The sequence below is a fragment of the Pimephales promelas genome, chromosome 2 (genome assembly GCF_988280905.1).
Source record: "Pimephales promelas chromosome 2, fPimPro1.hap1.1, whole genome shotgun sequence".
Lineage (NCBI taxonomy): Eukaryota > Metazoa > Chordata > Actinopteri > Cypriniformes > Leuciscidae > Pimephales > Pimephales promelas.
In genome coordinates this window covers 18,461,922-18,489,147 of record NC_142770.1, presented here as the reverse complement: position 1 = coordinate 18,489,147, position 27,226 = coordinate 18,461,922, and the positions used below count along the sequence as shown (strand labels likewise).

General features: G+C 39.1%; 1 protein-coding gene across 5 annotated transcripts in view; it reads right to left on the bottom strand.

Annotated features, from left to right (window-relative positions):
* grip2b (glutamate receptor interacting protein 2b) overlaps positions 1–27,226 on the bottom strand; it is a 109,282-nt gene that overhangs the window by 65,304 nt on the left and 16,752 nt on the right. Inside the window, exon 1 of one of the 5 annotated variants that reach the window (XM_089117517.1) lies at positions 26,256–26,576. The exons of 3 other annotated variants lie outside the window; for them this stretch is intronic. In XM_089117517.1, coding sequence (XP_088973643.1) covers positions 26,256–26,310 — 55 coding nt within the window. In that variant the 5' untranslated portion in view covers positions 26,311–26,576. Of the gene's footprint in view, positions 1–8,049; positions 8,361–26,255; positions 26,577–27,226 lie in introns of those variants that run through there. One more of the 5 variants, XM_089117522.1, reaches the window with a different exon arrangement.

Sequence of the window (27,226 nt, the reverse complement as noted above, 5' to 3'; positions counted from 1 at the left end):
TATGCGCTTCTTTTGTGAGTATGTGATGGCTTCCCCTGTTATCATGTGTAAGATAAAGAAAGGTGTGCTTCAGCTTGTTCTAGTTGAACCATGTTTATAGCTTAGACTTCCTCTCATGGTGAGTATATTTGAGGCCTCCGCTCATTCATATGAAATATGTTATCAGCGGAGTGGCAGGACGTCATTCTAGAAATGTTTATGCTACTGATTGTTTTTTCTACGCACAACTGTGTTAGCCCTTGGGCTATTAGCCACCGCAGGGTAGAGTAGTTGGTCTCTCTCTCTATCTCTCTTAAAAAAAAACCTGTTAAATATCAGGGTTAGGTGGTAGTATTTCCCCTTTGAAGTGTGCTCCCGTGAAGGCAGAGCACCCATGCGTACAGATGGTGAGTCCCTGACTCTGTATGTTGTACAGAGTACACTGCCATGGGCAATGTGATCAGGAATCAGGATGCTGTAGGGTAGGCGCTGTGTAAACAACTTATCTGCCAACAAAGGCTGCGCTTTTAGTTGGCCTCAGCAATCTTTTCAATCTTTTCGGATTCTGAATCGATTCACAAATGTCAAAAATAAATTTTCTAAAAAAAATGTTTTTCTAAAAACGTAATATTGAGGCAGTACAAGGCAGGACTCTGAACGAGGAAGTGCAGAGCCCGGACAGTCTGTGGCGTGCACATCAGAGATGCATGATGGCTGAGCGCCGAATCGGAATGGCACCCTCGTTGTTTTAAAGCTGTGATTTTATTATTGTGATTCATTTTTGTTTTTTTGTCTGAAGGATAATATTGCTCAATTGCACATAACAGGAGTTGGTTTAAAGTCCGTTATTTTATGTTTGAGATTCAGAAAATGCTGAAGTTTATGTTCATTTACCACAAGTATGCTGCTAACACAGGCACACATTTCTTTTCCTGTTGGTTCTTTGCAATGTTGGGACATATGCCGGGAAATGTAACCTTACAGTTGAACTGCCAAACCTTCCATTTGTTTTATTAATAAAAAATATTGGAAGTAAATTCTTTATGGGTCATAATACTTTGCCTTAAAAGTACCAAATAGTCACACAGACAAAAAAAAGCTATATTGATCAAATCAAATCGTGAGGTGCCTAGAGATTCCCACCCCTAGAGGGCGCTGTAGGCCAGCTTACCTCAGGTCGTTGGCCTTAGTAGACCTTAGTGGCCTTAGTAGAGCCCGTCTAACGGAGAGCCTTGGCACTTCCTATTAGCCCCGTTGTGTATCATCCTGGTTGCAGTTCCATTAGAATTCCACTGGAGGTGATCGCGGGCGAGAGCAGAATGAATGGGAGTCTATGGGGCTAAACGGCTAAAAGTGTCTCTTTCACCTGCTTGTCGTTAAATTAACATAGATTTTATTGTTGATTACGCAAGTTCAATATATATTATAGGCCAAAAGTTGAATGAACGAGTACTTATGTCCTTTTGATTTCTTACAGGTTAGGCTGTTGGCTGGAACACGCTAGCATTCTGCTATTGTGTGACGTCATCACATCTTTGATCGGATTTTTAGAACAGATAAGTGAACTTAAAAATGCAATTTTCAGCTGGGTGTATTATCTTAGCCCTCCCTTTTGAATGCAACTTTCAAATTACTTGACAAAAAATTACATCCTGAGAAAAGTGGATTTATGGGGGTGAAACCCCATTGACTCCCATTCATTCTGCACTCGACCGCGAGCGCCCCCGTATGGACAGAGACGTGTTACTGCAGCCAGTCCAGAACCCGGAAGTAACCAGCCAGTGCCAATTCTCTTCAATTAGACATTCTCTGGTAGACCTTAAACAGGCCTCCTCTGAAGGGAGTCCTAACGTTGTGGGACATACATTATAGCTGCGACCAAGTAGCTTGACTTATTAGGCCTCCTGTGGGCGAGGTCCCAAGGATGGGCAACTGCACATCAAGCTTTACTGGCTTCCAGGTAGTAGGCCTCTCACTAGGCCTCCCTAAAGGTGAGTTCCCAAATACGGGCACTAGGTAACCAGCCCTCTGGTTATCAGGTAGTAGGCCTCACCATGCCTCCCAGCGACGCTGAGTTCTGGCAGCTGGTGCCGCTTGCTATTTGTTCAGCTAGCCTTAGCAGGCAGCTTCTGAAGGCGAGCTCACGCCCTAGCATAACTAATGGTCATTTTCTGCTATTGGTTCCCTTCCGGAACCTCTTTTATCTAGCCTACAGCCTGGTTTGCCTACCTCATTGAGGGTCACTATGAGTACTCGACCTCCTGAGTCTGGTCAGACGGCCATAGGCCTCTCGTGAGGCCCCCCAGTTAGATCAGCCTTTAGGCCTTTTCAGGCCTTCTCAGTCTTTTGACACACAAACGATGGGTTGTAACTTTCCTCGCTAGCAAGGGTTGTAAGCAATATGCTGAGTCATGCTCTACGGGATACCCCGTCTCTGAGATCTGGGCACAGTGGTTCACTGTCAGCTTCGCAGTCCCTCGGAGTGGATGCCTTACCTAAGGGCAAGTGTCCAGAGGCTCTGTCTTTGGACAGACAGGAAGTTGGCCAGACTGAAGTGTCCAATGTAAGTGACGCTAGGTCAGGCCTTCCTGGTGGCATTTCGAGTGAGCATGTTCCCCTGAATAGTATTTGATTGGGGCTCCTTCGGGTTCCCTAGCCACATTCTCTAGAAGGCACCCCTTTTAAATTTGAAGCTGTGGTCCTAGGCCCTTGGACAGGCCCAAGTAGGTATTTTTTTTAAACAATGTTTATGGAGGTTTTCCTGTGGAACTTATAGTTTGGGCTATTACCGTAGGGAATGCTGTCACTGACAGTCCAGTGTGACCTGAGGGTGAGTGGTTCTGGCATTTCATTTGTATTTGCTGATTTTGACAGTTGTCACTGCCAATGGGTATGCACTCCCCTTAGCATAGTGGCATTGTTATATTGTTCCCCTCGCCATGCCTCGGGGTCTGCCAACCAAACAGTCCCTTTAGACGAAAAGGTGATTATCATATTTCGAGGTTGCATGTTAATGATTCATGGGCTGTCGCCGGTCAATAGGATTAGGACGCAGTGTCTCGTTCCCTGTCCTCAGGGAACAAAGGTTACAGTCGTAACCTAGACGATCTTCAATATCTTAAAATATCAGAGTAAATGTTAGTTTCAGTAATGCTAGAATGATCATACTGACAATATGTATAAAAATAAACGCTGTCACAATGTCGTAATTACTTGCCCTGCCAATATTTTCATTTGTCCCCAAAAATTATCTACATATTATGAAATTTTAAGTTCCCTTTCAGTCAGTCATGTTCATTACATTGATACTGATATTATGAGGTCTCTCTTGGGAGCCCTATTCACCTTTGGGTTGTAAGAAAATGGGCCAATGAAGATTGGAGAGCAAAATTTGCATGCCAAGACAATCCCCTGGACATACGGGTGTATACGCCGTCTTTAACCCAGAAAGAAGGCCAGCAAAGTATCATATGTTTTCAGTAATTCAGCAGCTAATTCAGTTTCCTCTGTACTCCCGCAGTTTAATAACCTAACACATTTGAGAACAAAGAATCGGCCATTAGACAAGCAGCATGTTACCTTTTCAAGCTGCACTTGAAATGCAAATGGATCCCCAAAAGTCGCTTCTCTCCTTTTAGCACGTTTCCCTCTTACTCCCTCAAATTAAAGCTGTTGTTGAATCTCTCGCCTCACCACAGATAACATACAACAGCCTGACACAATGAGGGCAGGCACACACGTCTCCACAGCTTTAAACATTTTTGTTTTGTATGATGCGGCAAACGCTTGCCCTGGAAAAAAGTTCTGGTAATCTGGATTGCTAGCGAGCAAAGAGAAGCTCAAAGAAGAATTAGGCAATGACTAAACCTAGTTTCTTAGCAGTTTTAGCTAGAATGCAGCTAAAGGGCCTTAGCGTTTTTGCTCTTTTGGGGAAATTAGCTTTACATTGCCAAACTACATGTAGGGCGTAGCTGTTCAGAAGGCTAACAGGAGGTAACAACATGTTTTTCAGAAAACTTTGTGCCAATGCTAAATTTCTGCCAATTCTGAACATAGCCGCCCACTAAAATGTATTAAGGCATTAGCTTGAAATCTCTTCCAGATTTTAGGTTGCTCAAAGGCTGTAACAGCAGAAATGTACCACAGTAAGAATTCACCCTGCCAATAACAAACTTTTTTTTAGATATTAAGTGCATTAAACAACATTTAGCTCCAACCCCAGAGGATTTTTTTGAGAAGTTGCTTTAATAGCTCAAGAAACTTACCTGAAGGTATGTTTAACTTATCTAAGATATTTCGGTACTTACAATAAGGTTTCAGTAGTGTTAGTTCACCCAAAAATGAAAATGATCTCATAATCTACTCACCCTCAAGCCATGTCTTTATATTAAATAATATCCTGTTTTTTCCCAGCTTTGTAATGGCATTGAATAGTGCCTTTGAAGCCAAAAAAAAGTGCATCCATCAATCATAAAAGTAATCCTTATTACTCCAGTGGTTAATAAAGACCTTCTGAAGCAATGAAATGTGTTTTTGTAAGAAACATATCCATATTAATTACTTTATAACTTATAATCACTGGATTCCAGCAACGGTTGTACGTGCATTCGTAAGAAAGTTAGGAGCTTGGGGAGTTTGGGGTGAACTATCCCTTTAAGAAAGTCCAATTTTCTTTCCAGCAGTTGTTCATCACTGCATTATTCTAAAACTCACATTTGCTTCTGGAAACTCTTGGAGTTCATGAAAGTTTCTCACATCGATGTAGCTCTTCCAGCATGCAAGAATGATCACCAATAAAACTTTAATTAATCTCCTGTGTAATCGGGCAAAAATTAATTAGCACTGTAAGCAGTGCAGAGAAGAGCTACAACTGCTATAACAGATGCTAATTACAGGAATTTAACAAAAGGAATGTGGCCAAAGGGAATAATTTAAATCATTATCATTTAATGGTGCATGAGCATAAATTATTTGAACAACTAACTCAATTTTTTCTAACTCTTGCGTTAGTGCCGCACTTCAAGATTGAAAAAAAAAATGAAACCATGAAAATTAAATGGCAGTAGCGTAAAATCCGCTAATTTGGCTTGACTCTTCACTGTGTGATTTCCAACAAGGCAACATGACTTATGCGTAAACATACACGCCACTTTCAAGTCAAGTGGCGTGTTATCTATACGCATTTTGAGCTATCCGCGTGTATGTCTACGCCGCTACACATCCGAGTGATTCCGCGTGTATGTACACGCCGTTAAATGTCCGAGCGAAACGAAGCAAAATGTAAAACTACAACTGGGGAGCGATATTTTTTTTTCCTAGGATGGTAGGGGAAGACTCATAAATGGTATTAACCCCAGTGACGGGTAGGTTTAGGGACGGGGTTGGGGTAGGTCATATATATATATATATATATATGTATACAGTAATGTAACGTTAAGTCAACAGCGTTGAAAAGCACGGCGTTGAAAAAACATGCTGAAAAGTGATTATACGTCTTGATAGCACACCAAAAATGGAAATACGATTTTGCTTGTCATACATACGCCATTTATGAGATCAGTCTGTGTTTTCAGGTGTGACATGACAGAGCAGAATCAATCAACACTTGTCCATCGGTCCATTCCCAGCTGTATTCAATAGGTCAAAAAGTGGGTGGCATCGCACCTGAAGTATTTCAAGGACCAAGTGCGAACTCTGAGTACCATTGGAAGGAAGTTCTTTTCATCAGTCACTCCAATCTAAAGGATTCTGTTTAGCAAAAAAGGCTCAGGAAAACGAATCAGTACTCGAATCTGAACTGTATTTGCTTTGTTAAACTGGTTCACATGATGTGAACCATACACAATGATGTATTTAATGTCCTTATTTGTACAGTTTGCTCAGAAGTGGCATATCCTAATCCTAATAATATGGAAGTAATGGTCCTGTTTTCACCTTCAGTTAAAAGGGAGTGCACAGCTTCCAGACATTTGCTATTCCTTTTGGAGTGTTTGACCACGATCACATGGGGTGAGGGAAAGACTTCAGATGCACGCTCATGAAATCTGCCTTTTAAAGCTTCAAATCAGAGCAACTGAAGTTTGGAAGAAGAAGCCTGCTGTGACTCCACATGAGGGATGAGGACCATACACACACACACACTTTATACACTACAAACATGGGTATGATTAAACATTCACAAAGAAAAGAAAAGAAATCATAAAATAACAGGGTGGGGCAATGTGCTTAGTCGAAGAAGAAAAAACAACAACAAACAAACAAAAAAAATTAAAACAAAAGAAATCAACAGAAAATGCAAAACAAACAAAAGACCAAACAAAAAAATAGGGAAGGGCAATGTGCAAAACAAACAAAAGACCAAACAAAATAATAGGTTTGGGCAATGTGCTAGGTCAGACCAAAAAAAAAACCAACATCAAACAAAACAAAATAAAACTTAAAACTAAAGAAATCAACAGAAAAGGCAAAACAAACAAAAGACCAAACAAAATAGTAGGATAGGGCAGTGTTTAGTCAAATACAAAACTAAAAAAATAAAACAGCAAAGCTAAAAAACTAAAGAAAACAACAGAAAAAAAAAACACCAAACAAAATAATATGGTGGGGCAATGTGCTTAGTCAAAGTCAAATAAATAAATAAATAAAACAAAAACACCAAAACACTTAAAGTCATATCCATCAAACACAACACACATTTTTTTCTAGCTTTTATGCACAGATAGAACATTGTTAAAGTGTTTAAACTGCATTTGTTCCCGGCAAACTCAAACAATGAAAAATCAACTAATTAAAATGGAGCATATCCTGAGGGGCTGGTTTTAATGACAAAACAAAGGAAACAAATCAGTTTTCCAAGTATTATCCACACTATTTTCATTTCGAAAGGCGTCAAAGCGAGAAAGAGAGCAAAAGAGAGATGCCACCTCAGCATCTTGGATGAAAAAGAAAGATTTGTGCATACAAAGTGTAGCACTGTATTCCCATATGAAATTCTCCATGACAGGAGATTTATACTCTGAGGCAGCAGTGTTTCTACAGTGGTGCATCCCTATGCATAATCTAATTAATCATATCCATGTGTGTGACAGTTTTTGCACTTCCGAAACACCTGACTCACAAATGGGAGTTAATTATTGCTCTTAGGAAATGAGCGTGAACGTCTATGGTGAACAGAACATGAAACACAACAACCAAAACACCAACAACCAAAACACAAAACAAATCAACATAAAATAAAACAAAAAAACAACACAAAGTAAAACACAAAAAATAAAACTGAAAATAAAACACAAAACAAAGTAAAACACAAAATAAAATACAAAACAACCCCCCCCCCAAAAAAAAAAAGAATAATAAAATAAAATAAATCAAAAAACAACAAAAAACTAGATTAAACCCCAAAACAACACAAAAAATAAACACACACACACACACACACACAAAAAGACATAAAATATAACCCAAAACAACACAAAAAAACTAACTTCTTGAGGCTCATAATTGCGTCATCAACAGGTGTTAGGCTCCTCCCGCTCATGGATATTTCAAAACTCAATCAGCGTCCGATAAACCATAAACATCTGAGCATATATTTCACCCGTGAGACGAACACAGGCGCAAAGAAGTGACTAAGAAGAAAGACAAACCTACCCAGATAAGCAAACAATCCACGCACATTCTCCTTGTGTAATACAATACAAATATTTGCATTTGCATACACGACTACAGCAAATAATATTTCAGGGTTTTAACTGAGCTTGTTATGTAAACTCATCTCAAATGATCCTAATCCAAGGTGCAGCCAGTGTCCATCAGAAACCCCAGACCTCCACAGCAGGGGTATGCCTTATTCGCCCCTGCCAAGATTGTATTATCATAAATTCAACAAACACAAACAGACACGCACTTGGTGACCTGCACGTAAAAGTATTAAACTGACCGAACACATCAACTTCACGGCGTAAATTGCTTCATTTAGAGAAGGCTACTACGGTTTAGTCACAGTGCAATGCCTAAATTGAACATTAGATGGTGATGAAAGAAAGTCTTTGATCATTTTTGAGTGCCTACCTTTGAGTATCCTTTTCCTTAGGATAGCCTGTAGGAAGAGCATAGTCCTTCTCCTTTCCTTCGGCTGGGCAAATATTCCCTGATTCCTGCTTCGCTCCGTATCTAGCACGATCTTCCCTATGATTCCCAGCCACGTCTGATCCAGCGAGCTACTTTTTTTCTGTCAGTCAATGTCAAAATCAAAGATGCGGGGTTAAAAAAACAACACTATCCACGTCACCAGGGCGCAATGATACCGAGAGAAGTTTCGCCCTTTGTCTCTTTAAATGACTCATTAGTCGTTATTAACCGTGATTTTATGCGAAGTCACCATCTCTCCATCTCTCTCTCTCTCCTCCACGTGCCGCGCTGTGATTAATAAATGCGAAATGTATGCTCAAAGCCTTCGGGACTTTTGATGCCCTAGTTTTTTCTGCCTTTTTTTCCTCTCTGGCCTCAAACGGCTGCCTTCCTGAATAAACTTGAAGATAAGGGGTTTTATACACAAGTGTAAGTTTCCGTGTTTCAGCACCCACACTAAAACAGTCTGCAACCGTCTGATGGGTATTTCGATCTCTGTTGCATCAGTGCTGATCTGTGTGTTCATCAACACGTCTGTAAACACACGTAATTAGCACAATCACGCTCATTCCTGTAAGGTTGTGATACTGATACTGGCTGATCAAAAAGAAAGATGCTAAACTAAATTACAAGTTTAAGAGTTTTGTGTGGATGAGTGTGAGTGTGTGTTTGGTTCAGGTATCATATGAAATACAGTTTGTAGGCCTACAGTATAAAAATCATACAACATAGAAACCAGTGTGTGTGTGTGTGTGTGTGTGTGTGTCATTTAATGAAACCCACCAACTGACTCTTCTGGCCGCTTGCCATCTTTTGCAGATCAATGGTTGACTTAGTTTGATCATATGCAATTAGAAGGCTACGCCTACCGGTAACAGCGCAGTAGTTAAACAACAAGTCCAGGCTACTAGTGAGGCTCCGTGATGACTGTGTTTCGAGATCGCCCAAAATGTCCGGGATTCGGCTTTTGCGTTCTACAGTCGCCATTCATCATGTTTACTGTGGCGAGCGGGACGAGTGAGGGCCGCGGGAGAACGGCGCGAGGCCGGTGGCGTGATTACCGATGAGCGACACCTGTGAGATGCACCGGTCTCGTATCTCTCATGGAGGAGCGGGAATTTTCTCAGCAATGTTAAAACGCACATCAACCGATCACTTGTTTAGCGTTCATGTAAACACTACATTCAGATTCACCAATCGGAATGAATTCAGTTGTACTACATATAAATAATGAATGGCGACTGCAGAAAGCAGAAGCTGAATCCCGGACATTGACGTCCGGACATTGACGTCCGGACATATCCGGGGAAAAGAGTATGGTAACCCCTACCAGTGATTCGCGGGTCAATGTATAAACAACCCGCAACCGACCGACGTTTTCAACTACCCGCCCGCAACTCGGCCCGCAAAACAAAGTAAAAAAAAAAATTATACCCGACCCGCTTCCTGACCGCATTTTTTAAAAGTAGTAAATCATCGGAGCGTTATTGGGCCAACACATACGTGTAACAACACAGCATCGTAAGAAGACGTAGGCCTACACATAACAAAGGCAAAGCCAGCACTTTGGTCATCATCTTTCATTATTTCAGCAAATGTCTCCCACACTTTTACTCTTTCTATTTGTGTATTTGCGGAGCTTCCACTCCCCAGTCTTCACCTTTTCTCTTGCCGCCTCCATCTCTCTGCAGACTGTAGTGATCATAGACATGGCCGGTTCGTGAACGAATCGTTCTTTTGAACCGGCTCTTTTTAGTGAACCGGTCGAACCAGTACACTCGAACTGAATCGTTCGAAACAGTTTTGCGTCAGTGCTGATCCACAAGTTACTAAAGTTACTCACTTTCAGACATGCCTGACAGTCGCCTCCGAATCGAAATAAATCAATATCCTGAATTATATTTTACTCCAGTTACTCCAACAGTTCACTGAACCGAGACATGTGCCGCTGTTAATAGAACTGCGTATAGCGAACGCACAGGGACAGCGGTTCTCGAATCACTAGTAAAGAAACCGAGAACTGTTTAGACTGAGCTCGTGTGTTATCTTCGTGCCAGTTATTCAGCCAATAATGTGTAGGGCTGTATATTTCATCAAAAATTGTGTCTAGTAATATATTAATACAAATGTTTAATTGGCATCTTTTTTAAAACGACCCGACCGACCGCAACCCGAATATCATTAAAAACATTTTTGGATGACCCGTAACTGCATCCCGCGCATCACTGACCCCTACTACTCGCGCATTACTGACCGCTACTACTCAGCTTTCTCCACAGAACAAGAGCCTGCTAGCTTAGCTTCCAAAAAAAGATGGCCGACACTATGTGTTCATTCTGTGAGTGAGATCCCATCCTCTATGGGCGGGTGATCCCACCCTCTACTGTAGTCTTTAGCCTCTGGACATGAAAAATGACGAACTTTTTCTAGACAAAAAATACATAAATCTCTCGTCTCAGAGGGATATAAGGGTGGAAACCATGGTAATTCGACAATACTACAGGTTTTCTACAAATACAAAGCTTAATGCTAAATCTTGAAGTATCCCTTTAATGTGATGTAATCTGGCTCTGAATGTAATGCGAAAATAGATGTAAACAATCGCTAATATAACGATAATAATCATTTATATAATTGACAGAATATGCATTTTAACATTAATTAAACATTTGTTCATGTCTTACATTAAGCATTCCAATATTTCGCAGACAACATCGTATGTGTATTGTTATAAAAGAACATTTGTTCTATGTTATTCCACAATACTCAAACAGATGGTGGTAAATAATTCTAAGGCAAGAAATAAACGTTTGTATTAACCGTAGAAAGTCCACATGCATCACACCCAGAAGGATTTCCAGTGGGAAAGATGTAGTGAGAGATGTTTAAAAGACATCAAAGTGTCAGTGTGATACAGAGACTTCATACACTGACTATAATGACCGTGATGCAGCACAGCGTCATTTCAAAGCCTCGGGACTCAGCGTGTGTGTGTGATCTTCAGCGAACTATTATGTGACGACAACTATTAATTCAGCTCTCAGCTGAATGAGAGAAGCCACGGGGTGGAGGTGTTTGAGAATTATTGCATTACTGCATCTGTTCATCACCCAACATACTGTCTCTCACTAGATCTGGCTCATCCTGCTTCCAAAATCAGTTTGAATCGTAATAACATTAGCAGTGTTAGGGAAAGTTACTTGTTTTACTCCTTGCTAACTCCTTTCATTTGAGGAAACGACTGCCTCACTTCAATTAAGTTTATAAAAACAATAGTTATGAGTACTATTTAATTGTCACCATTGTTGAGATTCATATGTTGATGTTCAATGTTCACACACAATGCCTCTGCACGACTTGTCTCAACATTGGGACAGGAGAGCTGTCAGTCAATACGGGAAAACAAAAGTACTTGCGATACTTATTTGAAAATTAATTCGGATATTTTGTTATAAATTTAACAGTAATGTGTTACTTTACTTGAAAAAGTAATCTCATTACATAACTCACGGTACTTGTGATGTGTTTCCCCCAACTCTGGACATTAAAGTATTGGTGTCAAAAAACATTTTCTGAGGGAAAAATAAGGGGTTGCAACAAAACTGTCCTCCTTCATTGTAAATCACACCAATTTTGGATTTGGGGGTTGTTTTTCAGCCTCAGCCTGGCCAACTTGAATTCAATCTGCTATGATGGTTGAGCCTTAAGTCAACCTTGAAATATGATAATGACCCAAGAAATAGAGGGTTGTGGAAAAGCCGAGTTAAGTCCAGATCTTAACCCTGCTGTGTTGATGTGAAAAGAACTGAAGCGGGCAGGTCAAGTCTTCAAAAAAGATCTGCAATGAGCCAAAAACTATCTTTTCATGCAGGACAGTGTATATGGCAATGAGAATTGGGTGAATGTGATTAAAAATGCAATTCATATATATAACTTTTTTGAGTTAAAATACATTTTGACTGGGGCATAATGTCAAAAATGTCAGGGTGATTCAACTGTCCTGCTCCGTACATAAACATCATTTCTTGTAAAAAAAAAAAAAAAACAAAAAAAAAAAAACCCTTATGTAGTATGGTATTTCATGAATTATTAATTTGAGGGGGGAAATTACAAAAACGGCTTCATTATTAATACTCAAAAAAGTGCAATAAAGTCACATTGTGCAATTAACAAGCATAAATTATATCAATAAAACAGGAAATGATATTGTAGTGAAGACCCCAAGAAGATCAGATCACTGTTATTAGAGCTAAAGTGAATATCACTGTAACTTCTGTTCATGCATTTTACACTTGCTTTTTAACAGCTCTGTCCACTCTACCTGACATTACCTCCTGTGGTTTATTGGTCTTCCTCTGGCCTGAGCCGAAAGCGTTCCTCATAGGAGCAGTGAGATGGAAGAAAATGAGTCCGATCCACCCTGAGGATACTGATCACTAGAGGCAATAACTGGTGAGAAGAGGAGATTGCTGGGGGACTGAAATGAGTGCCTAATATTTGAGAGTGATGGAGGTCTATTGTATTTCTATTATAAATTGATGCACTGTAAAATTGCTGCACTGTGCATATCAATGGAAAATGGTTGTACTATTCACAGTGGTTTCCATCTATGTATGTATTTTGGGATATTATATAAAACGACAAGGAACTCCTCCACACTATCAATATTTGCAAACGAGTATCAAAAATGTATTAGCAACATTTCGGTGTCACAACCTTCATCAGACATATACAACTCAACTATTCAAACTCAAACCCATTCAAAATGATCACATGACCAATCACCGTAAAAATCCATTTATAACCAATTAAGCTCAATGAGACTGAATACATAATTAACGCCACATCATCATAAACAGTTACAAACATAATTGTTCATAATATCAAAGATAGAGAGAAAAGTAATAATATAATATTAATTTTATAACATCACATTAAATACTGCTTCATCATTCACACCCCTTTACGTTAGGTTTGGGGTTAGGGTTAGGTTAACGTAAGGAGGAAACATCGTGATTCGAAGACAGATAATGAGCCGCAACTGGATAGTTTATATCTTTTCTTCTGATAGAAATCTTATGCTCACTAATTCTTTGTTTTAGTTGATGTGACGTGTTTCCAACATAATCTAAACAAAAATGAGGTGCACTGGATCACATAAACAACATGAGCAGCATGTTTGAGCTTCAGCAAGTACCAATGAGGTTCATTCTTGTGTTACGCAACACGTTTGAGCTTCAGAAAGAACCAATGAGGTTCATTCTCGTGTTACGCAACACGTTTGAGCTTCCGCAAGAACCAATGAGGTTCATTCTTGTGTTACGCAACACGTTTGAGCTTCCGCAAGAATCAATGAGGTTCATTCTCGTGTTACGCAACACGTTTGAGCTTCCGCAAGAACCAATGAGGTTCATTCTCGTGTTACGCAACACGTTTGAGCTTCCGCAAGAACCAATGAGGTTCATTCTCGTGTTACGCAGCACGTTTGAGCTTCAGCAAGAACCAATGAGGTTCATTCTCATGTTACGCAGCACGTTTGAGCTTCCGCAAGAACCAATGAGGTTCATTCTCGTGTTACGCAGCACGTTTGAGCTTCCGCAAGAACCAATGAGGTTAATTCTTGTGTTACGCAGCACGTTTGAGATTCAGCAAGAACCAATGAGGTTCATTCTTGTGTTACGCAGCACGTTTGAGATTCAGCAAGAACCAATGAGGTTCATTCTCGTGTTACGCAGCACGTTTGAGCTTCCGCAAGAACCAATGAGGTTCATTCTTGTGTTACGCAGCACGTTTGAGCTTCCGCAAGAACCAATGAGGTTCATTCTTGTGTTACGCAGCACGTTTGAGATTCAGCAAGAACCAATGAGGTTCATTCTCGTGTTACGCAGCACGTTTGAGCTTCAGCAAGAACCAATGAGGTTCATTCTTGTGTTACGCAGCACGTTTGAGATTCAGCAAGAACCAATGAGGTTCATTCTCGTGTTACGCAGCACGTTTGAGCTTCTACAAGAACCAACGAGGTTCATTCTTGTGTTACGCAACACGTTTGAGCTTCCGCAAGAACCAACGAGGTTCATTCTTGTGTTACGCAGCACGTTTGAGCTTCAGAAAGAACCAATGAGGTTCATTCTCGTATTACGCAGCACGTTTGAGCTTCAGGAAGAGCCAATGAGGGTCATTCTCGTGTTACGCAACACGTTTGAGCTTCAGCAAGAGCCAATGAGGTTCATTCTCATATTGCGTAGCACGTTTGAGCTTCAGCAAGAACCAATGAGGTTCATTCTGGTGTTATGCAGCACATTTGAGCTTCTGCAAGAACCAACACGAGAGATATAATAAATAAGCAGTGGAAACTATTCTTAATTTGAGACGGATATTTATTCTCCTGCACGCAATGTGGAAAGCTCTGTGTGATAAAATGTGATCTGAATTCAAAATTGCATTGCCCAGATACAACACCAAATGCTCTACACTGCAAAAAAAACAAAAACAAAAACATTTTATTATGCCCTTTTTTCAGCAATAAGGCCACAATCTGACTTTCATGTTTTACTAATGCATCATTGTTAGCACACAACACTGTGTCTCTAAAATAGAGCTATCTCCTTTTGAAAAGTACGAAATTGGTGCAGATGGCATCAATAAACAAATAGGACATTTACTTATTCCCCTTGCATTCCCTCGGCATGTCCTTCTTTTAACAAAGAAAATAAATAATATGGTGGGCGCCAGACGTGAGCAGATATTTTCACATGATGTTCCAAATTGTTGAGCTGCCGCTCTTTGGGTTTGCGCTAGTTGTGTCAAGTGCAACCCCGGATGGGATCAAATATTCATCACTCTGTGCTTGTGTCATCGCAAGTCAACAAGACAGCGGCAGGGAAAGAGAAGCGGCTTTGATCAGCTCCTCTCTGGAGCGCTCCCTTGTTCCTGCAACATCCTGATTGCTCCCATCCACCGGGACTCAAGCATATCGCTTTCACAGAGAGAAAAACCTGGGCTGCGTTGAGCTTCACACATCACATGGCCGCATGCTCAAGGTGGAATTATCTCTCGTTTTGTGTCACCTTCCCTGCAATAAGAAGGAATGGAACGAAAAGTTTCAAGTCTTGTTAGATCTATTGGCACGCCGCCCAATGACCGCTGGCGGACCACCTGATGCATAGAGCACACGAAAGTGGCAAGGGCTTTCTTAAAGAGGATTGGTCTGATGTCACTGTGCACAACATAATCTGTAGTCTGCTACAATAAGAATTTATTGCTGGATTTTCCAAATTTTGCAAGGTTTGTGATTCAACTTACTTCAAAGGCACCAGAGGAGGTTCGCTAGAAAGTAACCTGGTTTGGATGCCAAAGTACAAACCTGTACTGGAGACAAGCTGGTCTATTTAACAAGGTTGGTCTGAATAAGCTGTGATGTGGACAGGCTGTGTTTTAAATTCAACTGAGCTAACTTGCTATCTACTGTCTACATGCTAATCCCCATTAATAGGTCATTTCTATGTTCCCAGGGTTCTATGTTATCCTATGTTCCCCAGATTTATATGGCTCAATGAACACATGACAAAGGGTCCTAAGTTGATTGCTAAGATATGAGATATTTTTTATATAAAAAAAAAGTTATACGCATACACAAATTCAATGCAGAAAAGTGCATCTATAAACGGCGTTTCGCATTTGCGAATCATATTTTGTTGTTATATTTATTTTCAATAAAGCTGAATGCTAATGTTCGCACTATTTATGCAAGAGACGAAGACACAATTCAAAAGTGATTAAAAAAGTCAGAAGTTAACAAGAAAAAAAACACTGAAAACTGAAAAAGTGATTTCAGTAAAGTTTGACGTACGCAAAATTCGTAAATTTCAGAAAACTTGATTTAAAAGTGATTTTACTATTTTAATGTTAGCATGTTGCTAGCCTAAGATTGCAAAGTGCACAGAAGACTAGAACAAATTTGTTTGTTTTTAAAAAACAAGACATGGATCTAAAATGGATCTAAAAAAACTTCAATAACATTTAATAAAACTATTAGTATCAATGCATTTCGGTATTGAATTAAATCTAGTATATGTTTTCAGTCAATATCCACGATGAATTTGTTTCACTGACCAAGGTTCTCATGTTACGCAGCACGTTTAAGCTTCAGCAAGAGCCAATGAGATTCATTCTTGTGTTACACAGCACATTTGAGCTTCAGCAAGAGCCAATGAGGTTCATTCTTGTTTTACGCAACACGTTTGAGTTCAATGCATTTCGGTATTGAATTAAATCTAGTATATACACTGTAAAAAAATATGGTTGGTTTAACTTAAAAAAAATAAGTAACCTGGTTGCCTTAAAATTTTAAGTTCATTGAAATGGAAAAATTGAGTTAATACAATGAAGGATATTAATTTAACCACCAAAAATTCAAAATAATATGTTATCTGAACTACATAAATTATCTAAATTGATTTGACAAAAGAAAAAAATGTTGTGATTGCAAATCATGAAAATATTTTTTTGTTTACAGTGTATTTACAGTCAATATCCGGGATGAATTTGTTTCACTTGTTTCACCTAAGCATTCAGGGATTGCCTTCTCTGTGAAATATACTTATGATGCTTCTTTAGAGGAAATATACTGTTGGTGATCAGCTCTATTGTACAAGCACCAAAGGAAGGGTAAAACCTGTGGTAATGACTTATAATGGCACTGCAAGAGCAAGCAGATTGAGGTCTAACAGGCCCATCAACAGCCTCTTTGCACATCTGACCTGGAAGCCACAGTAATATTCTGATGTTTTTTAGTACCAGCTGTGTGTGATGCCATTAGTACTTTGGTTAGAGGAGAGGACGGTCATAAACAATGATATATTTTGGATCTTTGACAGCACAGTGTTTTTATGAGCCATTTTAATTCACTCTTAGGTTGCCTTGAACTTCACCGCTTTAAAATTGTTTGCTCGCTGAACCAAGGCACACTTAACCTCTTGCATCTGTCATTGACATCTTCGCGGATCAAAAAACACTAAAGAGAACTTTCATTTACCCTCTAAATAGTTCAGGAGGACCATCACTATTTATGCTCGCTGAATAACTAAGCAGTTGCACCATCTTAACCCATAAAACATTACACTTGAGATATTAAATATCTCAATTTTAGACAACGATGAAGATTTTAGCTGTCCAAATTTTCCTAGTTATGCTACAGTAGCCACTAATTCAAATTATGTCAGAAAAACCTGTCGGAAAAGTTTCATCATCATCAAGATGATCCACAAATGTCTATTTATGAATACTGATTTGCACTTGTGAGTCATATTTTGTTAATATATTCATTTTGAGACTAATTTGATCTAAATTAGATGCAGTCTCCCTAAGAAATAAGTGAATTGAGTCTTTGAGGATGGGACATAAATATTGTATGACAGGTATTAATCAGTAGAGGGCAGTAAGGGTGCACACACAAAAGAAACCCAACTGCATTCCTGGATTATGAATAATGAAAATGAGACATTTAAGGGTAAGTAGGGTGCCATCCCTAAAATGAGGGGCTGATTTTACTCCAGCCATATATTTAATATGACAATCATAGCCATAATGAAAAGGCATAAACCTGTCTTTTAAATGATAAACTAGGCTCATTTGAATGCCAATCCATTCAGATGAAGGACTGCATGTGCACAGAGAGGGAAAAGTCACAGGGGGAAGTAAGGCCAGATAACTTTTATACAGAGCATACATTTCCACCACATTAAACATTCATAAACACATTAAACTGAGAGTTCAGAGTGACATGAAGTAGTCAATATTAGCATTACAAGCTGCAAACATAAAGTAGCCAACTACATTGAATCTATGTATACATGTGCAATGATTTTGCAAATATATAAATAACACTAGTGTTTATAAAGCACTAAAACAATGAGGATTTCGAGCTAATTAGCATTTTAGCTATGGGTTTAGCTTGCTTGCGTTTTTCTAGAAAAGTGGTTTAGGATTTTAGAGTAAATGCAGATCTATAGCTAACATTACTTGAAGAAACTTCCTCATTTTGTTCTACAACATAAACTATACTGATTTTTTAAACTTGTATGCCTTTAAGCTGGAACCAAGTTGTTACATAAGGAGTTGCTAACTGTTGTCCAATTCGTCAAGCATGTAAACTGAAAGCTCTGTGGAAGCTGTGGAACTTTTTTTTTACTCATAAATAGCAAACTGTTATTGTAAAAATCCATTAGCAATCAGTTAGACTTCCGGTGTGGCCTACGAAATGATCGCCTTGAGTAATTGGGCCCTATTTTAACTCCAAATTGAGTCTAAGTAAAGCTAAATTGCTCAAAAACATAAACAAAATAGAGCTTGCGTGTCCGTAAAGATGCCTTTGCAATACAACAAGGCACACAAATGGTGTTATCAATTGTTGGAAAAACAGCTAAAAGATATAGTTAACTTAGTAGCATTGTTTCTGAAATGCCAGGTACACATTGTACAATTTTGGGCTGTCCCAGACGAAACATGACCAATTTCTGATCAATGGAGATTTCTGTGGTCCTGTGTTGTTCAGTGAAAGAGGTTCAGCCGTCGTCACAGTCTTGCGATCGGTCTTGCGACAGTGTCAGAAATTTAGCATGATCATTTCACAGTGTGTTTGCTGCTACGACCTACATCTACTGACTAGCCAATACAAATGCAACATGAAATGGCGTATTGTTCAACGCGAAATGCCGCTAAAACATAAAACTACTAAAAGTATTTAAGCTCCATTTGCACTTGGCATGCCAAGTTGGCCTCTTTTATCTAGTCCATATTCTGCTCTTTCACCTGCTCCTGTTTTTCAGCGCACATAAAAAACGTAAATGCCAAAGTTTGAATTATCTTGCTTTATTTATTTACCAGTAGCACATGCCGATGACGTTTTATTCTTTCATACTAACTTGTGTCGTAGCCTACGATTCAATAAGTGTCTTCATCATAGTATACGTCATACCCAAGTTTATTAGATCCCTGTCTCGTAAAGACTACCAAATCCAGTGATGCTGTAAAACCATGAGCACCGAACAAAGAAAGATCCCAATTAAAATAGTGATGTACCAATATTTGTATTTTTTTTACAAAAAAAGATATTAAAGTTTTTGTTTGATAGTTTTTTTTAAATCTGGGCAACATGATCTGACTTTCAGGGTGTTTAATTCTCAGGTGATAAATTTAACTATCTGTAGTAAAGTTCTTCAGAAAAGAGCCAGCTCTCGATATTTAAGCCAAACAAATTTTACAGCATAACACACTGCTGACATTTTTAGCCATTGTCGACAAATATGTGCATGAAATAGAGTCTGAAACAGTCAAAATGTGTCATTGGAAAAGTGGCAATGTAACTATTTCGGCCATATTTTCTGTTGCTGAAATTTCGGTGCATCACTAAACAAAAATCCAACAAAGAACGACCAAGTTCTTACCAAAAGCTTTAGATTATTTGCTGATTAAAATTATAATTAACTTTAAGTATTTGTCCATATCAAATTCTAAGGCAAGTAAAGAATTTAAAAATGACTTAAGAAGTCAAGATATTGTTTATTTCCATGTCATTGAACATAAGCTGATGACTAGCCTACAGTCCACAACAATCCATTTTGTAATCAAGTTTCTCAATCTGTCAAAGGTAGAATCGAGACCCCAAGGCACGCTGCTTTTAGTAACACCTGGGTCTAAGCTGACTGAAAGATTTCCAAATGGGAAAGAACGTCTGCGAAACATCCTAAAAAATAGTAAGGGTTTAAAACCCTGACCCTAGTTCCTGCAACTTGCAAACCTCACCAGTTTCCTCACAGTCAATCAGATCGGCAGACTCGGCTCCTCTGCCAAACCTCATTCGCTTTCCTGCCTCTCAAATGGAGCCAAACAAAGCTAGATCAATACAGATACGCCTCAGGATGCCAACCGTGTTCTCCGCAGAGCTTCAAACTAACCCCTGCAGTGAAGAGGAGGTCTGATAGCCATCACAGCACACTGAGATATGGCTCTCGAACACTGGAGCTCATTTCAGCACACGGGACACATGCCACCATCCTCTCAGTATTCAGCGCCAGCGAGCAGCCCAGACACAGTGCCTGATTAACTCAATGCACCATCACGGCCTCTTGAGAACGGACAAGTGGGCCGCACCAGAACAGGGGATGGATGTAGAAAATGAGAACGAAGAAATTGATTGCGTGAAGGGGTCTTTTTAAAATAGGGGAAGTGAAATGGGTTGAGAGACTGCCAAGAAGCGGCATAATTTAAAAGGTGAGAGGGGCAACGTTAGCTCAGGTTGTTAGTAATGTGGGCCACGGTGGAATGAATTATGATGAAGACGATTTCATTATCTTCATTAAAAACCAATTAATATTCTTAGTTATGAAGTCTTGATTCTTTAATGACTGCAAACCTTGTCCTCTCAGAACAAAAATCAAAGGCTTAAGATTAGGACTAAGGCAGGAATGTAAATTCTGGAGTCATTTGCTCGCCCTCGTGTTGTTGCAGACCTGTATGGCAGCTCATTCTCACCCCCAAGGCCCATCTCACCCCCCATTTGACCATGCTTCAATATCTGACACTTTAGGCGCCCTTTAGCGTCAGTTAGATGACGCCCTAGGATCGCGTGTACCCTACCCCCACCCCAGACCTAAACCTAACCGCGTCCTCTAACTGACGCTTCTCTTTAGCGTCAGTTAGATGATGCCATAGGATCGCGTCATGTAAGTGACGCTAAAGGGCGCCTAAAACGTCAAATATTGAAGCATGGTCAAAGGTGACGCCTTGGGGTGAGAATGCGTTGTGTATGGACAAGACAAAAGAAGATATTCGGATGACAGTGTTCGCTACCGGGTCAGGGATTGGATCTTGAGAATCGGCTCAACCGATTCACTGAAAAGATCTGTCATCAGAATTTCCCCTCGAATGTCATACAGGTTTGGAAGAACAAGTAAATTATTAGATTTTTTGGGGTGAACTATCCCTTTAACCTGTGTGAAAAAGTACAGTGCAATTAAACATACTTTTGATGAGACTATTTTTACAATTTGTTATTATGGAAATAACATACTTTAATCGTGAAGTTAAGGTCCAGATGATGATGAAGAGGAATGCCAAAAGGATGGAAATAAAACAAGGCTTATTAAATAATACAACACAGGTAATTCAAAGAACAAACAAACTCCATTAAACAATACCGGACAATGAGGAACTGAAAACAGAGACCATTAATACATAAGATAAGAAACTAAATGTCGAGCAGGTGTGATCGTAAAATAAGTGTCCATCGTAACAGAACTCCGGTGCAAAATGAACCTTTGGTCTAATAACACATTGGTACCTAGTCAACCGTTCTCTGAGATTTGTTTTCATGATAATCGAATGTAAAGAGTTTTATCTCTAAAAAGTATTTAGCGTATAATTCTAGTACTGGGGGCATTTACTAAGTAGAAAAGAAATTGCTAGTTTATACCACTAACAAGGCTCAAAATAGCCCCACACTAACACAGTAACATAATGAGACTCCATACATGCAAAACGAAGCATTGAGAACTTAAGTGTACAGACCGTTTAATAAGAAGATACTTTATAAAGACAGTTCACTTCATGTATACAGGCAGGAGCCATCTTGGAAAACAGTCTCGATAAGTCAATCCCTGAACGCTGTTCATACAGTTCAGCTCACTCAGCACGACGTTCATGGTTTGACTTGTCGAGACTGATTTCCAAAGATGGCTCCTGTCTGTATACAAGAAGTGAACTGAACAAGTATCTTCTTATTAAACGGTCTGTACACTTACAAAGTTCTCAATGCTTCGTTTTGCATGTGTGTAATGGCTATGGGTGACACGTAAGGGGTTAACTGTTGCTTTTTCAGCTGAATTGAGGCTAAAAATATCTTACATGCACGATTACTTGTGAAACAAATGCAACCAAAAATAGTGGTTTCCTTTCACTTGTTAAGCCTTGCCTTGGGCCAACACCATTCCCACACTGACAACAATATCATTAAAAAATATTGTTACAGCAAACAGTCTTTCTCTGTGCTAAATACCTTTTTCTGGGCTTAAATCATTTCCTTTGATAAACACATAAAAGAGCACAGTTGTTGGCTTCTAGCCATAAGGAAAACAAATTTAGCAATTTAATGAAAACACACATCTCTCTTGACTTGTAGTGCATGCGAGAAAGGTCTGTGTCATGGTTTAATTTTCTGAAATGTTTTCAGATTAACTTAGACTTGAAAAATACAAAAGGTCCTTTGAATATTGACTCTTTGTGACTTCAAACAATTAACCTTTGAGTCAAAGGATTTGCTATGCTTACGACTTACACCAGAGACAGAACAAATAGCGCAAATCTTTTGAACTCTCTATCCCAGTGCAAGACGTTGTTTTCAAACTTTCCTATCCACGAACTTTAGCTAGACACAATAAACCAATTTCAAAGGCAAATGCACCTCGAGGTGAATGTAAACAATATCTTCAAACAATGCTATGCAATCTTTTTGCCTTGCATACATTCCCTTAGCAGAAAAACTTGCACAATGGCGAGTAAATGAAAGTGTGCAGAGCGAGGCCCCTAAAGCATTCGCAGGTAGTCAAATAATACATGTGCGAGAAAGCAATAAATCACCCCCATCTGGCAACATCCTCTCTGCTAGCAACTTGTGACATCGATCAAAAGGAAGAGCTTTTGTTTGTACTCATTAGCCAGGCCTTGTAGCTTTCATTTTCTCGAAAAAGCGCCGCACCATGCAAACACCCTCAACAAGTATGTCCTTTTGTTGAAAAACAGGGAATAGATGTAGCCCACTGACAGTGCAAGGTCTCTTATGAGCCACTTAGAAATGAAGATCTAGACAAAGTCACTTCCATCTTTCATCTCCTCGCTTTAATCTGCCTCTTATTCCATCTTCTTCAATCAGCTGCTGTTCAGAATAGTCTGACGTTAACAACGGAGTCATGTAAATCTTTGCAATTTCAATCCATAAACGTACTTTCATCATCTGTACTCATATTATTGGGATAAGAGGTCAGTCAGTCGGGATGGAGACTATCTTCATCTTTCTCACAATCATACTTTTTCTTTGATCTGTTCTTTGCTGGACAGAACTTTTGCCAATGAAGGCTTGAGAAACAGTGGTGAACTGGAAATAATTACTTTCTTAATTAGTATTTTTGTTTAAAAAAAAAACACTAAATATCCTTAAAACAAGTATTTAAGTGCAAATACTTATATTTACAGTACTTTTACTTCCGTGAATGCTTATTTTTGCCCAAAAAATATTTTCTCTTATTTTAAACATTAATTTACGTTTAATCATGCTTCATGCGTAGAACAAGAAGTAATTTATTTTTTTTATTTTTAAGGGGCTATTTATAATACATTTTTCTCTATATAATGGACTTCAATGGGAACCAAACGGTTCAAGGTTCAAAAGAAAGTTTCAGTGCAAACTGCAAACTGTTCAAAGGGCTTTAAACGATTCCAGACGATGAATAAGGGTCTTATCAAGCGAAACGATCAGTCACTTTAAAAAAAAAAGTTTTATATGCTCAAATGGTCGCCTTGCTCTGTTCTGTGATGCGCGTTCGTGACTCTCCTGTTCGAACTCGTTTATTAAAATGAACAAATCTTTTCCCGAGTCAATTCATTCATTTCGTTCGTTGAATGAACCAAATGACACGAAAAAAAGATTCATTCATTTTGAGTTCGAACAGGAGAGTCACGAACGCTCATCACGGAACAGAGCAAGGCGACCATTTGAGCTTATAAAACTTAAACTTTGTTATGAGCGATGAGCGATCGTTTCGCTTAAGACCCTTATTCATCATCTGGAATAATTTAAAGCCCTTTGAACAGTTTGCACTGAAACTGTCTTTTGGACCTTTAACCGTTTGGTTCCCATTGAAGTCCATTATATGGAGAAAAATCCTGGAATGTTTTCATCAAAAACCATAATTTCTTTTTGACTGAAGAAAGAATGACATGGGGGTGAGAAAATTATCAGCAAAAGTTTTTTTTTTTTAAAGTGAACTACTCCTTTAACTTTTGTGCCGCATTTTTAAAACACTGCATTATGCGGGAGACACAAGATGTGAGTGAACTAACTATTGCGTGTTTACATTGAAAAACAATGGAAAACAGTACAGTGGAATGGATAAATGCATTCTGTGCGATTGGCCCCCAAGACGATCACATTTTTTTAAATGGAAAATGCCAAAAAATAAGCAGTTCGCCCAGTAGTCTCAGCTGATTTGACCACAAAAAAGGTAGGTTTTTGCTGTCAAAGTTGTAGGATTTGCTCAACTGTCTACAATCATTCAACAATGGTTTCTATATCCCTGGAGAAAAATGTTGCCATAATTCAATCAATATGATGTGTATCTTCTCAAAGAATGTGAAAAGGATATCAAGTTACACAAAGCAACAAAAAAAGCCTCTCTAATGTAATTGCAATTCTACGGCCTGCTGATTTCAGTTAGTATCTTGGCTGCATAGTTAAATTGAGTGAGAAGTTGATTTTCACCTTGAGATCTCAAGTGTACTCAATTTCAGCATTTTTATAAAGCTTGTCCTGAACCCACCTCTCCACACACACACACACACACACACACACACACACACACATATATATATATATATATATATTCAATCAAAACTGCAATGGCTGATCAAGCCTCTCAGATTAAATTTCGAGTCTTCGCTAGATTGAGTCTTCATGAAGCTAGCACATATTCATTGACATAAAAATATACAACTGCAGATGTTTAAGATTTCATAGAGCTTGGATAAAGCATGTAGGAAGGAAATGTACTTGGGGGAAAAAAAAAAAAATCACATGAGGACCACAGGCCCAATCCATGAAATTCCCTTCATCAATCATTGATTCACTTGTACATTGGAAACAGACTGGTTTTATTGGTTCAATCTAAAGACTTTCCCCACCAAATTTGTGGCCATTATACATCATTAATCTCTTCATGATTGTGTATTCAACGTGCATTGTTCCCAGCTGCCCCAAATCTATTTGCCTCTATATGGTGGCCACCTGGGATTCATTGTGTGTGGCCAACAGCTATATTTTTGTCTGTAAAAAAATAGAAAACTTGAGAATCAAATGTCATGTTTTCGATTATGCAAACCAGAAAATGGAAAAGCCACAAGGAAAGAGTAAGAACCCCAGAAAAAGTGTATCACCCACCATTGACACATGAACATGTAAACTTGAACTTCCGCCAAAGACCAAAACACTGAAACTATCTGCACCCCCACACACAAGCTTGCCATCAACAGCTGGTGTTGCTTCTACAGTCTTGAACTTTTGTAGGCATTGCTTTATTGATTTCTTGCATAGTAGCTTAAGGCTAGAGATCCCGAGATGCATAAAAACGAGCTCTTCTAAACGGATGGATCAGAAGAAGTGTCAAACTTATCAGCTTGCTATCTCCAGGCCTGTTAAATTTAAGATCACAGCCATGAGCGGTTTATGCATTTAGGAGTACTATAAGTGGTCTGTACACAGTTAAATAGATAACAGTAAATGAATAATGTGTTTGTTGCCATGCTGGCAAAATAAAGTGGCTAATGATTGCAACAAAACGAAAATAAGAGAGAGATTTTACCACAACACTGAGATGCTTTTAAGTTTTATAGTCAAAAACATGCAGTTAATCACACCCTCTAACGTCACTGTAAAGTGTGAAGGCCTTTTAATTCTAGACTAAAAATACCACTCACTGTATAATGAAACGTTAATGAAAAGAAATGCTAAACATTGGAGCACTCTTGATGTTAAGAATAAATTATAAATAAGCCACTCATTTAAAATAAAAGCAGAGGTTTATCAATACGGCAAACACAACTCAAGCACTCACAAGCACACCATAAGTATCATCGTCCTTGTATTTTAAAAGGATGTTCACAACAGACTTTAACAAACAGCTTTTTGATTGGCTCTCAAAAATAAAACCCCTGTCTTCTTTTATCAAGTTTCAAAAATCAATAGACAAGCCAAGATTGCATACATACAAAACATACAGTTCATTACACTCCCTAATTACCCAATAATCCTGAAACTCAACATTTCAAACTCAACGGACCCCCATCCCAAAAGCTTGTTAAAGTGGTGCATTGCACAATACCCTTGATCCTGCGTCTGATGACCCCCATCCGGCACTTGAGCGAAACGGAAAACATATCCTCCTCTTACCGCCTCCTCTCCTCTTCAGCGACTCATCGTTGGAAGAAAAAAAAAGAGAGGGAGAGGGGAAAATAGCTCCAAAGCACTGTGGTAGGAGTCACATGGCACTCTCAGGAGCAGTCCGCCACTCCACAAAGGCAGGGAGACAAAACAAGAAAAGGCAATTTCTCATTCTCTACCTCTCTACATTCGTTACATATCCATCCTAGCTGAGGAAAGTTGTGGCGCTCTTAGGCAAGGCAGCATCTGTAAGAATGACAGAGCGAGTGAGGGAGTAAAAAAAAAACAGCCTGGGAACAAACGAGTTGTTCGAGCTCCTGCCAAAGAACACCTCGGCATCTGAATGCTTCTTTGTCATGTCTTTGGATCGGTACAAGCACGGTAATCAATATTTATAACTCCTTATCTTTTCCGACATCGCTCCCTCCTTTTGCAGTATTCTTCTTTTTTCCTTCTCAAACGCTCGCCTTTCGTCTTTTTTGCACTCTTGATCACTTTTTTTTTCCTGTCGGTATCATTTTGTCTTCCTAGATCACACTCACAACCGGTAACACTGAAAAGCCTTTGGGAATTGAATTGAATTACTCTTCTCTTTTCCCACATTGGAATTCTGCTATAATTAATCACAGCAGCGCCGAGTTGATCTCTCCATGTAATACAGCGGTGGTTAAGGGATGATAGCAATACTCCACACAATGCATCAACTTAATAACACTCCTAATAAGTGAAGCAGGGGTAGGGAAGAATGCAACTGCACTTTGTGGATACAAAAGTGTACGTGCTTGCATTGTACTAAATATAAGTGAAGCGTACAAGTTGCTAACATACAGATGTTGTAAACTAAAATAGCTTAGGAATCTCCCTTCATTAGTAGTGTGATACTTTTGCATACTGATGGTTTCTAAAATAAAA